Source organism: Thermobia domestica, chromosome 4, assembly GCF_964235325.1.
Source record: "Thermobia domestica chromosome 4, izTheDome1.hap1.1, whole genome shotgun sequence".
In the NCBI taxonomy this organism is placed as follows: domain Eukaryota; kingdom Metazoa; phylum Arthropoda; class Insecta; order Zygentoma; family Lepismatidae; genus Thermobia; species Thermobia domestica.
In genome coordinates, this window is record NC_137457.1 from 233,776,140 (window position 1) to 233,793,767 (window position 17,628).

Consider the following 17,628-nt stretch of genomic DNA (forward strand, 5'->3'; position numbering starts at 1 on the left):
TTTTCATATAGCTACATTTAACTTCTTCTCCCTACTTAATAACTCTACACTGATCATCGTTATTACCTTTTCAAAAGTTTATTCTCATGCTGACATTTCGTCCAGTTCTCCGTGAATTTTGTATTTTAGAGCCGCCATCTGCGGTAGTTAGTCCGTTACGTAATGTCATGTCATCCAACGCTAATCTTTTGGAGGATAATAAGAAGGAAGCTAGTGTAAGCAACATTTTTCTTAATTATTCTCAATAATGTACCTAAACTTGAACTGCGCATCTTTTTGCAAAATGTAGTGTACCTAAACTTGACGTGTGCCGTTTTTTCCATTATGGTTTTCATGATGCACATTTAGACGCTGTATTTATACCAAAATCTTGAAAGAATTTACATTGTTCAAAAATTACTTTTGATGGAGCCGTTGAACTTCATCTATGCCAGGTAGGTTGTTGGCATATTCCCCAGTGCAGACCTTTGTAGAACAAGGCAGAATTTAATGAAAGAATTATAATTTTTGAATATTTAAGTGGTGTGGCTAAACTTGATCTGTACGAAATATTTCAAGTCAATTTGAGTAGCGTCCCTAAACTTAATCTGTATGAATTTTTGAAATTTTCGCTATTTTACTGTTAATCTTTACTATTATAAACTTCGTATTTCAAGTTACCTGTTATGACGACCGATGTAAAATAAGCACTGCTACCATCTCGAAAAGTATCGTAATTTTACCTCGTTGTTGTTGAGTTGTTGATTTTCAATGAAAATGAAGACAGACAAAAGAAGTACTTCTAGCGTAACAGAGAGCAGAAGTTATATTTTTTCGGCGGTGAATTTGTAAATTTTGGTTTATTTACTAGCATGGCATTCGTCATTTCGTATTGACAAATGTCAGAAATATAAATGTAGAATGTGTTGAAGAAATTATTGCGAATTTTATTTTTGTCGACTGTTCTTTTAGGCAAGAAAATTTTGTGAGTATTTTTTGTTGGTTAAGTTGAATGAATGTTATTTATAGTAGGAAGTCAAAAATCCGAAGTAATTGGGACCACAGGTAGTTTGGATTTACAAAAATGCCCAAGAAAATGCCATTTAGGCTTAAATATACTTACGGTATACTCTTTTACCGATACAGTGGTTATACAGTACATAGAATAATCACAATACCGTACGTAAGGCTACTTACATGTATTGTTTCTGAGGAACCTGCATGTACACTAAATTACGCTGTTCGGATTAAGTATAGCCCGCTCCCCCCAGTGATTCTACCGATTCATATTAGTTCATAATGAATCGGAATCGCATGTTATAAAGATTTAAGATGTAAATCTTGTGGCAAGAAAGCTTTAGTATAAGTAGTAGTAGTAGTAGTATCGGTAGTAGTAGTAGTAGTAGCAGTGGTAGTAGTAGTAATAGTAGTAGGAACGGGTTAGAAGCCCCGCAGGGGTTGGTTGGGTTCTGTTCCTGATATAAGTAGTAGTAGTACTAGTAGCGGTAGTAGTAGTAGTCGTAGTATCAGTAGTAGTAGTAGCAGCAGCAGCAGTAGCAGTAGTAGTGATTCTTCCAGTTCCAGTGACAAAGAACTGGGGGGAGCGGGCTATACACAAGCCAACAATTACATATGAATGAGCTTTTGTAAAAGCACTGACTTCACAGAACGCCGATGGTCAACCCTATTGTTTGTTTATCGCTAGAGCTGACAGAATGTAAAAAGCCTCTAAGGGCCGCGTTCGAATTTTTGACGTTCGGATTATGGACGTCCTACTGTATTTTACATTGTTATGCACTGAGGGTACCACGAATTTCCAAATTATTGTGTTTTATCTTTCGAGTTGTGGCTATACTAATATACGTTGATGCTACGTACGTTAAATTAGTTGTGTCGAAACACTTACAGATGAAAGTGGTCGAGTAGGTTTTCAATATTTCTTAAAAATAAAACAATTTAGCTGATTTTTGTTGCTTTAATTGAGTTTCTAAGACATGCTTATTTTCTGGAGTTATTTTCCTGACGCATGCACAATTACTTCCTTACAAATTTGGTCATTAGTGCTGCATCGCCGGATCGCACGAAAAGCGGAAAAAAAAAAACATCAAAATGTACTAAACGAGGGTAGGTTAGGTTAAATCTGAGGCGTGTAAACTCTCCTAGGAAATCGAAAAAAGTAGTAAATTAGGTAAGAAATGTATTGTATTAGGTTAAGTTAGATCGTCTAAACACAGATATGTAAAAGTTCCGAATTTTGAGTAGAAAGTCGTGCACAATCGTGTGGAAATATGCACGCCACTTCCACATTGCCTTTCTCGGCACTGAATCAAAACAAATGTACCTCTTCGTCAAATAGTCCCTTCTGCCTCCACTTACAATGCCGCTTACATCATCAAAAACAATCAACAACAACAACCACTTTCGTAATAGATACGAAAATTAAAAAAAAAAAAAGGACCACTTTAAAAAGATGTAGAGTAGGGTGGAAGAGAGTAGAGTAAGGTAGGAATAAGTAGGGTATGGTTACCTTGGGATTAGGACCGAATTAAGTTTGGATCCATTTTGTTAAAATTAATGGTGTAATTTCTCCTCTGCGTAAGGATACCAAATGAAGCGTCTCACGTGGAGCCATGTTCAAAATACAACTGCTCGTTACTTTCCCAAAATCCAACCATGCGATAATTTGCGAGAAGTAGTTCCTTCCGTTTGTCAAATAGTTACATGTTTATAATAACAGCTTATGATAAAAATAAACATAACTTCCGCTCTGCTTACATATTATCAATCACACCAACAAGCAAATTAACCATTTTTTCCGGTAAATTTTCAAAATTTGCTAGAAACTTTGGCAACCAAATTTAACCCTCAACTATCACTGTCACATGACTTTCACTTACTCTTCACAAACCACACTACTCTTCTTCACACAACACCCCTGGTGTTTGGGGTCTCGGGTTCGATCCCAGCCCCCGCCAAGCGAACTTTGTGGTGGACAAACACCGTGTACGTGGGTTTTCTCGGGGTTCTCCCGTTTCCTCCCACTTCCCTTGGGGTTCTCCCGTTCCTCATAGTTCGCACCATGTCTCTCTTTTCTCTGTCCTGGCACTTTACAGTGATACGTCCATCTTGATTTGCCAGTGTCATAGTGTTTGCTTGTTCAACTTGTCCATGAATGATAGGTGGACATAAGCATTCTGTTGTAGTAAATTTCGAGATCAAAGCTTCGTTGCGCTAATATCTATTCAGAAAACTGGTTTTCTACGATCTGGGTCTTTCCCCGTAATATATTCTAACATTTTCAATTTTAATAGAGGCCGTTTACGTTCTCTTAGATCATTTGGACACTTCTCTGAGAGACGTTCTTAAGAGAGTTACCAACAGGCTTGTAACTAATCCGTTAAAAATTAAGTATTAACTAAGAAATTCAGCTAAACTTTTTGTTAATTTTGAATTTAAGCAATTAAAATTTCTGAGAATTTATTTTTAGTTGATAATCGTTAAAACATATTCATAACTATTAAAAAAATGATCGTTATTTTTTCCCCTCAAAAATCATGTGAAATTGATATTTTGCAAGGATATAACATTGGCATGATGTATATTGATCATTTTTATTATATTTTAATACTATACATAAACAGAAATATTTCATATAATGCAGTAAGTTTTCCCATATCCTTAGCTTTATCTATTGAACTTTACATTAACTTCAACTTAGTTACATAGTAATGTAAATGGTTAATTTTAACTAGGGATGACCAAAATCTTCCAGAATCTGGATTGCGGAAAATTTATTTTCCAGAATTGAAAATTTCACTTCCCGGATTTCGAAAAGATTATGGAATTTTCTAAATTCCGGATTTTTTCCGAAATCCGGGATTTTTCTGATTTTTGGAATTTTCCGATTTTACTTTCCAAATTCCGGAAAGTAAAAATTCTGGAATTGGCCATCCTTAATTTTAACTTTAATCAATTAAAATTAATTTTAAATTTAATCAATTATTATTTATCTGTTAGAATTTTCATTAATTTTCTCAACTATGATTACCAAATATCGTCTAATGAACCATTCAACATTTCATATAAAACATGTATTCTCATCAGTTGTTGAGCATGGATGGGGAGAACTAGGTTTATCTTCTACCGATGTTATGGCTTGAAACTTAACGTATTAAATTCCTGATAGCATTATTGAAGATTGGTTCCTGATGAGGGTATTGTTCATTCAAGACTCTTGCAATTTTTACGGAACTATGGCTGCTAGCTAGCAGGACTGTCTCTTGTCAGTGACATCGTGTCATTCGCACACCGAGGCACATCTAAGAGATAGAAGTACAACTTGAAACCGTTCCCACGTGATTTCTTATGAATTACACATGTTATACGAAAAGTTACATGATATCCTAAAATAAGTTACTAGGTATCCTAAAATTTAACTTCTAACCCAAAACAGTTAGTTCAAAGTGGACTTAACAAACGTATTTATAAATTCTAGCCCTAAAACATGTATCACACGACCACAGTCCCATTTAAAAAACTTTATCTGATTCCAATATGGAAGCGGAAGGGAAGGATGGGAATAGTTCTATTTAAGCATGGATTTTCATACATATAAAGTAAATAAGGAAAAAGCAAGGTTGGCAAAAACCATGGTTTTTATTGAAAAAACCAAAAAACCAGTTTTTTTTTTTTTTTTTTTTGGTTTAAATAATTTACTGTCTGTATTTATATTAGATATCGACAGAAATTAGTTTGTATCACCTTGGTGTTATTATGCAACAACAAGGTTATGCTGGAAGTGGTTACATAAGCTTAAAGCGGAATCCAAACCGCTTCTCGGCTTACATCCAAGAGAAACTGTCCATTTCGACACGAAACTAGGACTAATTGGTCACAAATGCGATTGCCGACTCACTCACGAAGGACTCCTGATAAAAATACGTTGTACTGATCTTTACATAGGCCTAGTTGTTAACATAATTGTCAAGAGTCATTTCAGAAGGACAAAAAGATAAACAGTTACACACGTAAAAACGTTATACAGAATTACATATAAATCGGGAAACTCCCGCCTTAGCCATTGGTAAAATCCTGTTATTACTTTAAATGTGTTTGTTTGTACAATTTTAAGGTCAACGTATCATAATCACTACGCTAAAACTGAGCTATTAAATTGCAAATTTGGTATGTAGGTATCATTCAATAAAATTAAAACAAAGTCGAATCCAAGCTGATGTTGGAAGCTACGTAGGCAGTTGATAAATTTGGCAAATTTCTATCAATATATTTAAGCAACTTTGGTTTATTTATAAAACAACAGGCATTCAGGGCAGTAGAAATATATAATTTGGTTTCATTTCGTATATTTAGGCTTAACATCCTTCTGAAATACTAAGGTTATCACGGAGAAGACTTTCGCTTAAAGGGACACCTCGAATCGCTACTTGGTTTACACTTGAAAGATGGGTTGTGGTTCGACCGAGAATTGAACATGGGACCTCTTGATTAAAAGATGAAAAGTAGATAAACGTAATGCAGATGCTTTGATATGTGGAGACGTCACCATGAAGCTCACACGATTTAAAGCATTTTTCGTTCTTTTTTTTTTTTTTTTTGGTTTAAACCATTTTTTTTTTGAAAAAAAAAACAGCTGGTTTAAACCATAATTTAAACCACTTTGGTTTAAACAGCCAACCCTGAGAAAAAGGTATCCGATTTTGATGAACTGCAGGCTTTATTCATAGTCTATCTAGCTACGTACTTAGTAGTTCATTCGGAAGTTTTCCTCCTGTGCATTATTATGGTCAAACCGTTCGTAACTACTTCCGTTTGTACAATATATTGCCTGGTCGTGACTTTTAGAAAACATTATATAAATGTATTACCGTATTGGCAGTGATAATATTTTGTATTTCTAATTTTGACAATGATACAGTACAGGAATAACACCAGTCTTTTTTAAGTAATGCTTGGTAGCTATGTTAATGGTAACAACTGTGCATGTTATGTATTAGCTTCATGTTATGTGTAAGATTCATCACCACTGATTCTCTTTCAAGAATACTAGCTCAAAATTTAACCCGAGGCATATTTTTTAGTGTTTATTTGTTGTTGATTGTAAATGTTCCTAATTAGTGTACAATATTTATTTATTTATTTGCCTGTTTTGCATACAAATGACAGTATTCTCGAGTACGCATACAGTTGTCAGAATTACAAAATAATTATATATATGCTGTAAAAAACTTACAAATAGAGTAATACATACATAACCAGGGTTGGCAAAAAGCATGGTTTTTATTGAAAAACAAAAAAACATGTTTTTTTGGTTTAAACCCGGTTTTTTTGGTTTAAATAATTTGCTCTATGTATTTACATCACATATGGACAGAAATAAGTTTGTTTCGCCTTGGTGTTATTATACAACAATCGGGTTACGCTGGAAGGGGTTACATAAGCTTAAAGCGAAATCCAAACCGCTTCTCGGCTTACGTCTGAGAGAAATTGTCCTCCATTTGAACTCGAAACCAGGATTAACTGGCGATACGTCTACCGACTCACTCACGAAGGACTCCTGATAAAAATACATCGTACTGATCTTTACATACTTGTTAATATAATTGTCAAGAGCCATTTCAGAAGGACAAAAATAAATAAATAAAATAAAAAATAAATAAATAAAAAAATGTAAAAATAAACAGTTGCACAAGTGAAACCATTATACAGAATTACATATGGACAATTTCAAAATACTGCAGAGTACAGAAGAACTAATTTAGTCCAAGTTAGTTTACTACGACTTTTATTAGTCCAAGTTAAAGAAATACAACGACTTAATTTGCATATCAGTAAAGAAAGTGAATAAAGATACGAATTATTTGAATTCACTTTGGTCCTGACCCATTTATACATAAATAGATACCAAAGATACTTCTGATTTCAATAAATGCCTCTGGTGGGATTTTGTATGACCCTCCCCCCCCCAAAAAAAGTACGGCACTTCGATGTATTTTACCAACAGTAAACATTATTAAAACGAAACAATATTTAGAATTTTTCTTTGATTGTAATTGCATAACAATAATAACAAACTATAAAAAGATCATAAAATTATAAAAACAACAAAAGTTGCTTTTATAGCATAATCTCTTTGAGTACTGAATGGGGAATTTAGGTCTGAATATAATACGAATAATATAGGGAGTGAAACGTGATAATCCACAAATGTGTGTTCATCAAGATTTTACGAACACTTACACTCTTACGAACATTTTTCGTTTTTTGGTTTAAACCAATTGTTTTTATTTTTTTAAAAAAACAGCTGTTTTAAACCACCTTGGTTTAAACCAGCCAACTCTGTACATAACTATGACTTTTATAAGCTTACACATTCATAAAATAATTAACAAAAGGCATTTTACATTGTCTTCCAAAACCTCATTTACCGAGTAGTAACACTTATCTACTAAGAACTTGTGAAGATCAGATTAAAACATAGTATATGATTTGTTTTGCTTTAGAAAGCCAGGGAACTTATTGAAATTTTTTGTACAGTTAATATATACGCTTTTTTGAAAAAAACGAGAAATTTTTGGGAATAGCATGCAAATTATTAACGAATCGAGTATTTTATTTATGGATGTTACTGTTTTCAATAAATGATTGTTTGTCATTTACGGTAAACAAGATAATTTTATATAGATACACACAACGTAATGGTAATATCTTTTGTCCTCGATAGATGGACTTGCAAGAAGACTTTGGTGACAATCCAAACACAACCCTTAGTACTTTCTTTTGTAAGCGAAACGTGTTAATACATTCAGTAGAATAACCCCCATAAATAATACCGTAACTTATTAAAGAATGGAATTTTGCATAGTATACTGAAACCAGGGTTGGCAAAAACCATGGTTTTTATTAAAAAAACCAAAAAAACCGGTTTTTTTGGTTTAAACCAGGTTTTTTTGGTTTAAACCAGGTTTTTATGGTTTAAATAATTTCCTCTATACATTCATATCATATATGGTCAGAAATAAGTTTGTTTCGCCTTGATGTTATTATGCAACAACCGGGTTATGCTGGAAGGGGTCACATAAGCTTAAAGCGGAATAAAAACCGCTTCTCGAGTTACATCCGAGAGAAATTGCCCTCCATTTGAACTCGGAACCAGGACTAATTGGCCACAAATGCGATACGTCTGCCGACTCACTCACGAAGAAATCCTGATAAAAAAAAAAAAAAATACGTTGTACTGATCTTTACATGCTTCTTAATATAACTGTCAAGAGTCATTTCAGAAGGACGAAAAGATAAACAGTTGCACAAGTGAAACCATTACACAGAATTACATATGAACAATTTCAAAGTACTACGGAGTACAGAAGAACTAATTTAGTTCAAGTTAGTTAACAACGACTTTTATTGGTCCAAATTAAAGAAATACACCGACTTAATCTGCATATCAATAAGAAAAGTGAATAAAGATACGAATTATTTGAGTCCACTTTGGCTCAGACTCATTTATACATAAATAGATACCAAAGATACTTATTTCATTAAATGCTTCTCGTGGGGTCTGTATGTATGGCATTTAGTCCCCCCACACACACAAAAAAAGTACGGCATTTTCGATGTATTTTATCAATAGTAAACATTGAAACGAAACAATATTTAGAATTTTTCTTCGATTGCAATTACATAACAATAATAACAACTACAAAAAATCACAAAATATGTAATAAATGAATATAGAATATAGGACACCCATATAGTTAAATATATATAGTAGCCCAGTGAATACTTCACCGCGTGTTGATATATAGATATTGAATAGATACGGGTAACTACAAACATCTCAGGTTCTGACCCCTGCGCCATAATATCACGCGGACCGGAGGGCGATATATAGTCGGACTATGGTAATATTTTGTAGTTTAATGTGTTATAATAATAATCAACCATAGTAATACCATCTGATAGAATGGGTAGCATCATATAATCGTTGACTAAACATATTGAATAATAAATTATGAAAAGACAGTAGCAGTTATAGAACAGGGCTGTAGTGAATTATATTTTCTGGTCGTTTTTTTTTAAATAGAATATCCTGCTCCGTGAGATTTTTTTTTTTCCCCACGTTACCTACTCGGGCTAGCTTACAATGTTCATGGAGGCGACAGCTCTGATAGGGTACAGAATCAAAACAATTAATTATTGAAATTTATTCGCGTACCCGGATGTCGACCCCTAGTCCCTTTAAGTATTTTCATTTCTTTTCTTAGTTTAATTAGACGAGGGAAATTAACGACATCCCAGACTGTGGCGTGTCTGCGCAGGGTAGCTATCGGTGAGGTTTGGCATAGAAATCACCGATCCAAAATTCAGTTTATTTAATTTTTTTTTTATTTCGGCAAATCATTAGTTAGGGATATCTTAGATAATACTTCTATTCTAGTTTCATTACTGTCCTCGAACCTTCTTAGTTTTTCTAAGGGGTCGAATATTTTTTTTTTTTTTTACTTAGAGATTTCAAAATTGGGGACGCAGTTACCTGGTCCCTTTTCCCCTCTCCTTTTTTCCTGCTGGTCTGGGCCGGATACGGGGATCGGATTTCAATCTTACAAGCAAACTCTTGTGGGATTGGGATCTGATGGACACAGAACTTGCATCCTTGGCAGCAGGGCGCCCCTTGAGTCTACGTATTTGAGTAGACCACCCTTTTGGCATGTTAAGAATATTTTGGCTATGGATTTTGTTGAGAGCGAAATTCGACTTCTAACTTTGTAGCGTTAGTTATTTCTCACTTAAGTCTTTGGCGCCCCTATTCTTCGTCTTCCTTCTTCTCTATCTCTCTCTCTGTCTTCATTTCTTCAAGTTTTTTTTTTTTATTTTTTTTCAACCTTCCCCCCCCCCAAGATTTTGAACTTGTTACTTACGATTTATTTAACGTACAACTCTGATCTGAAATTACCAGCTGAGACGTTGCAAGACACGATTCATGAATGGAGTAGATAATGATTGGGTCCTCCATCACATTTTGACCTATCGCCGAAATGAACAAAGACTTCGTAGTTGACGACACTTCGATTACGTTCTTTCACCGTCGTCCCTCTTAAGTTTTTTTTTAATCCGTTGGTCACTTTCCTTTCTGTTTTGGTTTTCGATTACTTTGTAGTTAATCTGGGCCCAGAAATTGTATTTTGATTTACCTAGTTATATCTAGAAATGCTCTGTGTTACGTGCCTGCCTCACAAAGTTTTTTTTTTTTTTCTCCTTCATGATTTAAACACGAATTGATTATATAAAAGTTAAAAATTTATAGACGCGCGGTATCAGATAAAATTTAATTTGTTTCCAAATGTAATGTTGGAAGTCATTTGTTTTCTTGGACAATGTTGCAACCTTCTTAGAATTTATTGTAGGGGTGATTAATTTAAATGTGTGCGCATTTATTATAAATATATATATATAGAGAGAGAGAAATAAATACTTCGAAATGTATGTGTAATTAGTATGTGAATATGATGTTAAAGTAAAAGTATGATATTAAATGTATTATGAATATATGTAAGAGCGCTCGTGTCTGTCCCCCTAGACGTGTATTGGTTGCTATAGTTTACCAGAAGTCTTCCGACGAATTTAAGAATGTAGATTTTGTTAAGAATACCGCCGTGCACTTAAGTAATTTTCCTTTTCTTCTGAATCAATGTAAGTGATAACCTCTGTAATTATATAATGGCATGCATTGAAAAAATATCGGCAGGTCTAAACGTAACCCACATCATAACAAATATTATCCCTGAACAATTAACCTAAAACCATTGTGGAAAGTGTACCTTGAATCCGTCTCACCTTCATATGTATCCTGTGACTTGACCAGTTTTTTTTTTATCCTCAATTTGAACCATCATACTCCGTACACCTGTGGAAGATCATTTTTTTTTTTTTAAATCCGAACCATGTATAAACATATACGAAAGTGATCCTAATGAAAGGTCTCGTGAAGTGTCCCAGTGTTGGATAAATAACTTGAAATTATTCGATTAATAAGTTTGGAAATAGACCGTCTAAGAGGAGAAACTTCCTCTAGTGAAAGTGATTTTCTCGAAATCCCTAGATGGATATAAACGTAGCAGTATTTACACATTTCATCATAACACTTTAAAATCTATAGTCACCACAAACATTTCCCATTCTGATCACCGCACGACAACCTCACTCGAACCCAAGACTCTTTCATCCCAAACACACAATACTATGTAATACTCGGTAGCTTTATTAAGAAGAAAGAAAAAAAAATCCTACGTATGTTCACTAAAAATAGAATTATCCGCGATAATATTTAATGTTTACGAAATTTCTGCAGCAACAATTGACTTCTGCAGCCACGAAGAAAAATGAACATCTAATATAATTCCAAAGCGAAGAACTAGCATCATATCGCCCGACTTCTGTTAAAAATTTACGTATTGTTTATTTATTTAAATATCTCGATTTCTAGACTATGCAGAATGTTGAAACTTTCAGAATATATTAATTTTGGGTCACTTGACCTAACTGTACATTCATATGGGCTGTGAATTATACCTTCTAGGTTTTATTTCGGAAAGAAAGGTCAATTTCATGAAAACTAAATCACTAAGCACCTCGACGGAAGAATGGCGGTTAGTACTGACTTTTGACACTAGGGCTAGCGACGATATAATCAACCCTTGAACAACGGAATGTGACCTTGTACACGGAATTATTATACTATATTACGTTCACTTAATGACGGAGTAATAAAAATTTATCGCATAGTAAATACTACACTGTCCGTATTTAATTATCTCACACACTCTTTCATCACTTAACTACCACTACCACTGATACTACATTACAAATATACACATACTACTCAAACTACAAGACACATCATGCCAATACACACCAATTATCACTACCATTAATACATGTTGTACTGATAAATACACACAGAAAACATTCATATTTTACCATTTTAAATCGGCTCGAAAGGAAAAGGAAAGAAAGGGACAGGGCCAGCTGGCCCTTGTTTCACTGAATCACATTCTTAAGTGTTTAATCAACGCCCCCGAGGGGACGTATCGAAGTATTAGCTAACAATAGGACCCCTGCCCTGAAGGGGCAGGAACCCGGAACAAACTACATATTCAACTCATCCCGCTGGAAGCCGTACTCCCAATTTGGGAGTCAGATAGGAGCCCTTACTGATAATTCACACGTGCATTGTGATCACTATCCTAACTACAAAGAAATTAAATACCGCCATGTTATTACTAAATAAGTACAAAAGAAATCACATTTACTACATACACGAATACAATCTGCAGTGGGGCAGGCCTAACGTAACTCTAAAAGGAGTAATTTTCAGGATGAGAATATTTTAAGGGAGAAACACTACTCTTCCGAAACTGTTTATAGATTTTTTCTTTCTAAGAACAACTAGCAAACTGATGCACTTCACAGAACCTGTCCACCACTAATTATATCAGCAAAACATGGCGTTACCGAGTTGACTTCCTATTTCTGCTCTACAGTCCGGTTTTTTACTATAAAAATTGGCAAATTATGGCTCCATAGCTTCCAGTGATTTTTTATACGTTAATAACGTCACAATATTACCTTTATTTTTAGTTTCTCTCAGTCCTTTCGACTTTTAAGTTAGACGAACAAAAACCAGTGTCTTCAGTAGCACTTTCCGGCGTGGAATGGAATAATTGCGCCCTAATATCATAGCGTGGGTTTATCAGCCAATCAAAACTAAGCATTTTGGCGGTGGGGCTTTGAAACGAATAAAATTTGGTAAAATCTAGATTAAACTAGTTTTTAGAAGGACCTAGGTATCTAAAAGAGAGGTGAAGGGTGGTCCTGAAAATTCTGTCGAATTTTAGATTGGTTATTTGATCTGGAAAGTTCCGTCCAATAGTGGATCTATATTTTCGGATAGCACTGACACCGTAAGAATTGTAATAATCCATTTACATATACATATACAAGACTTATAACTAATTTAAAATATAAATAAAGATATTGATTCCCAAAACTATAATTCCCAATAATTTTTTACAGTTTCCCATGTTAATTTGAAATAGAATAACAAATAAAATTACGAATTATAGGAACAGCCAGAAATTTTTTGTTAAACGTCAGGTACAGTCGGCGCAAAAAATTTCGGGCACCCTCCTATTAAAAACATAATATCATTAGACTGTAATGGCATATTACAAATAAACATTTATAAACTTATAAAAACAAGTTACTTTTGTAGTATAATCTTTTTGAGTAATGAATGGGGAATTTAGGTCTGAATATAATACGAATAATATACGGGAGTGAAACGTGATAACCCACAAATGTGTGTTCATCAAGATTTTACAAACACTTACACTTTTACGAACCTTTTTTTGTTTTTTGGTTTAAACCAGTTGGTTTTTTTGAAAAAACCAGCTGGTTTAAACCATGGTTTAAACCACCTTGGTTTAAACCAGCCAACCCTGACTGAAACTAAAGCCTATGTTGTGACATTACCTCTTAGTCTAGGAAAGCCGAAACAAATACTACTTATTTTTTGTTGAGTTGGGAAATATGTACAATCCAAGTTAGTTTCGAACTAATGGTGACACCAAGAAATTTAGTTGAAATAGAAAAGGCGACTCTTTTGTTATTTACCATTACATAAGGAATAAATTTATTTTGAAAAGGATAATAAAAATTTAGCAAGGAAGTTTTATCATTGTTTAAAACTAACTTATTGCTACTTAACCAGTTACTTAATCGTGAAAATGTAGTGTTTAGATTATATTCAATATCATGTGAGTTACCTGTAATAAAAACATTGGTATCATCAGCAAATAAAACATCTTTATTAGGCAACATTTCTTGTGTGAAATCATTAATGTATATAAGAAGGAGCAATGGACCAAGCACTGATCCTTGAGATACACCAGTTAGTATTGTACCTTTATAACTGCTAAACTTATGAATTTTGCCATTATTTTCGTTCGTAATGTGAACTATCTGATACTTATCCTTCAAGTAAGACTCGATCCCTTTATTGGCAGTTCCTCTTATACCATAAAAGCATATTTTTTTTTTTTAAGTAAGAGATCATGATTTACAGTATCAAATGTTTTAGTAAGATGAACAAAGAGTCCAATTGCCCATTTTTTTATTATTTATCGCTTGCATAACGGTACTAAGAAAATCGAAAATTGCAGAATCAGTAGATTTGTCAGTTAAAAACAAATGTTGTGCTAATGATATTAGATTATTGGAATGTAAGTAATTCCTTATCCCATTTGACATTACTGTCTCGAAAAATTTTGAAAATACAGACAAAACTGAGATAGAGCGATAATTCTTAATATTGTAACGACTGCCTTTTTGAACAAGGGAATCACTTTAGCCACTTTTAACCGCTGTGGGAAAATGCCTAATTCTAGAGAAAAATTTATTACATGAGTCAGGTGGGAAGCAATTATCGAAGCAGATTGTTTTATATTAGTGGACGGTACTTCATCTAGATCTGCAGAACTGCTATTTCTCATCTTTCTTATAATAGCTAATATTTCATCAAGAGTTACTGGAGTAACAAAAGTACATTTTGGATAAGAAGGTATATTTGAAGAACCACTTGCATCAGCTTGGTGGGATAGAGCACCAAGAGCTACCTGAAGAGAAGTTATAAAATAATTATTAAGTTTATTTACAATTTACGCAGGGTTTGTAATTCTTTTATTGTCAAAAATGATGTGATTCAAATTAGCAATATCACCTTTATTTGTCTGTACCGACTGGTTAATAATATTCCACATAGTTTTAATTTTATTTCTAGAATTATTAATCATTTTCGAATTATGCATTAGCTTTACTGTCTTAATAACTTTCTTATATGTTTGTTTATACTTCTTAACGTAATTTCTGAATACATCAGAAACATTTGTATTATTAAGCAGTTTAGCATACTTAATTAAATTTCGTTTGGAATTACGAATACCAGTTGTAATCCAACTTTTCTTAATTTTATTACATTTATTAATTGGAATGAGAGGAAAAGCTACATTAAAATAGTGCAAGTATGCATCTAAGAAGGAGTTAAATTTCTCGTCCATAGTGGAAGCTGAATAGATTCCATCCTATGTCTCAAGAGCCAACAAATGACAAAAGTAACTAATATTACTCGGTGAAAATAATATTTTCTCAATTCTGGTAGTATTTTGCAACACCGGTAACTTAGTTGATGGAGGTGATAAGCTAACTAATTGCGCTTCATGATCGGAATAACCTGGGTTGAATATTTCAAGTTTATGGTTACGACACTCTCTGGTTACTATTACTTGATCAAGTGCTGATTTTCCAAACCGGGTAGGCGTATTAACAATAGCTTTTAGATTAAATGAAGTTAATAGGTCATGTAAATCTGTCTTAACTTTAGTGGTACCATCCAATTTATATTTATGTCACCACAAAATGATTATTCTGTATCTTTTGCACAGATGGTCAAGAAGAAGTTCAAGATTTCTAAAAAAAAAAAAAAAAAAAAAAAAAAAAAAAAAAAAAAAAGAAAGAAAGAAAAAAAATACCCGTAAGTGACCCGAATTAGATCTGTAAATACTACATATACACACTTTATCAGTGAGACTTATTGCAACTACTTCAAAGTGAAGTTCCAGATTAAACACCGATACATAAATTTCATCAGCTTTTAACTTGTTATGAACGAATATACAAACTCCTTCATGAATCAAGTTAACTCTTGAATAATGACTTACCAAATCAAAACCTTTCAATTTTACAGATTGAATATCAGTACAGCTTAACCAATGCTCCGTGAGGCAAATAACATGTGCAGTTGATAACACTGTCTCAACTAACACATGCATGAAATCCAGCTTATTGCCGAAACCCTGCACATTGTGATGAAATACTTGAAGCTGATTTAGTTTACAGTGTTTTACTGTATTGATATCTTCACCAGGTTTTATGTTTCCAAGGTTATTCTTGTGTTCAGCGCAAAAAAAAAAAAAAAAAAAAAAAAAAAAAAAAAAAAAAAAAAATTGTTTCCTACTTAAGTTTCCTTGGTGTGTACCAATGTATCCCAGTACAACGGTGTTGTATTGTTGTTTTTACTACACCCCACTCGCGCACAATCTTTATTTCTGCACAAACGTATTTCTTACCAAACCTATTTAGGTGTAGTCCGTGTGAAGTGTGTAATTTCCTATCTAGTATACTCACGTCCACAACAGAAACGTTTTTAAAGTGTTTTATTAGTTTATATACTTGTTTGTTCACACGTTCCACTTCTTTATTCACAAATGACCACCTGGCCAAATCATATCTGTGTGGCACTGTAAGCACTATAACCTTTGTATGTAATACGGCTGTAGTTGCTGTTTTAGGCATAGTAAAAATGCATTTACTTGAATTTTTTTAGATGTCATTAGTACCCGCTCAAACCACCGTAACATCATTATGGTCCATTGCTACCAATTCCGAAATAATTTCTTCACTAACCTTATCAAAGGTTGCACTTATCACTTCGCAGTTACTGAAGTTATTTGAGATGTGCCGCTACATTTCTTCCATGACTGTCCATATACAAACGTATTTTTGTTGTTTGTTTCCTTTTACTGTACGTCTGACTCTGGCCCTTTTTCTTTACACTATTACTATCAGAAACTGCGTTGGTTATTTTGTCACTTTCTTTGTACTTATCATTTTCCTCAGTGAGAACATCAAATCTGTTTTCCACTAATATATCCACTTCTTTTTTATTTCCGGTCGTGATTTTCTTCGAACTACACTTGTTTATATTTTTCTGCACTACGGTCCACTTAACACCTTGTTCATTGATTAAGTTATGCGGAGGGATCAGTTCCGTACTAATTACTCTGTTGTGAGACTTCTCAAAATTTACCAGTTTTCCTTGCACTTGTACTTGCACATTGTGTATCTTATGTTTACCACTTGCACTGATTTCTTTCACACCATAATTGTTCCCAGTAGTAGGCCTGCTGTTTGTACATGTTTTATTGACTTTTAAAACATCTTTGTATATTTTATTATTACAGTTTGAACGTTCCTATTTGTATTCATTTCCTTGTGTTTGATTTGCATCCTTCAATAGACTTGTACCTTGCACATTTACTTCAGTCAACTTTAAAAGTTGAGTTCTATTTGTTCACGCCTAAGCAGGTCCACCTCATTTTTAAGTTCACTAAAAACTTTATTACCAGTTTCAAACACGCTTCGATATTGTTTGATTTCAACATATTTTGATCGTCATTTGCTTTTGTATTCATATTTTTCGCTCTTGACCTTGTTATCGTATTTTTGTTCTGAATTTTTATATTACATGCTGCACAAATACTTGATGTCTCAAATTCACTGTTATTTTTTTACATTTTCTACATAGTTCAACATCATAACTCTGCCTTTCTTCAAGAGCTACACATGGAACAACTATACCTTCCGCAATCTTGAGCGTATGTGCGCCGAAAGGACGAATACAGAGAGCTTTGCTTACGATATGCAAATATAAGTCAGTTGAATTGACGCTCCAGACAACTATTATATGAAATAATCTTGTTATGTATATTAAAAGTTAATCAACATACGAGGAGG

The 17,628-nt window shown here is 33.6% G+C and overlaps 2 protein-coding genes across 14 annotated transcripts in view; one reads left to right on the forward strand and one right to left on the reverse strand.

Annotated features, from left to right (window-relative positions):
- LOC145683907 (aminopeptidase O-like) overlaps window positions 1-17,628 on the reverse strand; it is a 206,100-nt gene that overhangs the window by 30,211 nt on the left and 158,261 nt on the right. The window contains exon 1 of one of the 4 annotated variants that reach the window (XM_081755570.1): window positions 1,177-1,766. The exons of 1 other annotated variant lie outside the window; for it this stretch is intronic. In XM_081755570.1, coding sequence (XP_081611696.1) covers window positions 1,177-1,202 — 26 coding nt within the window. In that variant the 5' untranslated portion in view covers window positions 1,203-1,766. Of the gene's footprint in view, window positions 1-660; window positions 782-1,102; window positions 1,123-1,176; window positions 1,767-17,628 lie in introns of those variants that run through there. 2 more of the 4 variants (XM_081755573.1, XM_081755571.1) reach the window with 2 other exon arrangements.
- Window positions 1-17,628, forward strand: part of LOC145683909 (RCC1-like G exchanging factor-like protein) — a 95,021-nt gene that overhangs the window by 722 nt on the left and 76,671 nt on the right. The window contains exon 1 of one of the 10 annotated variants that reach the window (XM_081755579.1): window positions 148-215. The exons of 1 other annotated variant lie outside the window; for it this stretch is intronic. In XM_081755579.1, coding sequence (XP_081611705.1) covers window positions 163-215 — 53 coding nt within the window. In that variant the 5' untranslated portion in view covers window positions 148-162. 8 more of the 10 variants (XM_081755580.1, XM_081755582.1, XM_081755583.1 and 5 more) reach the window with 8 other exon arrangements.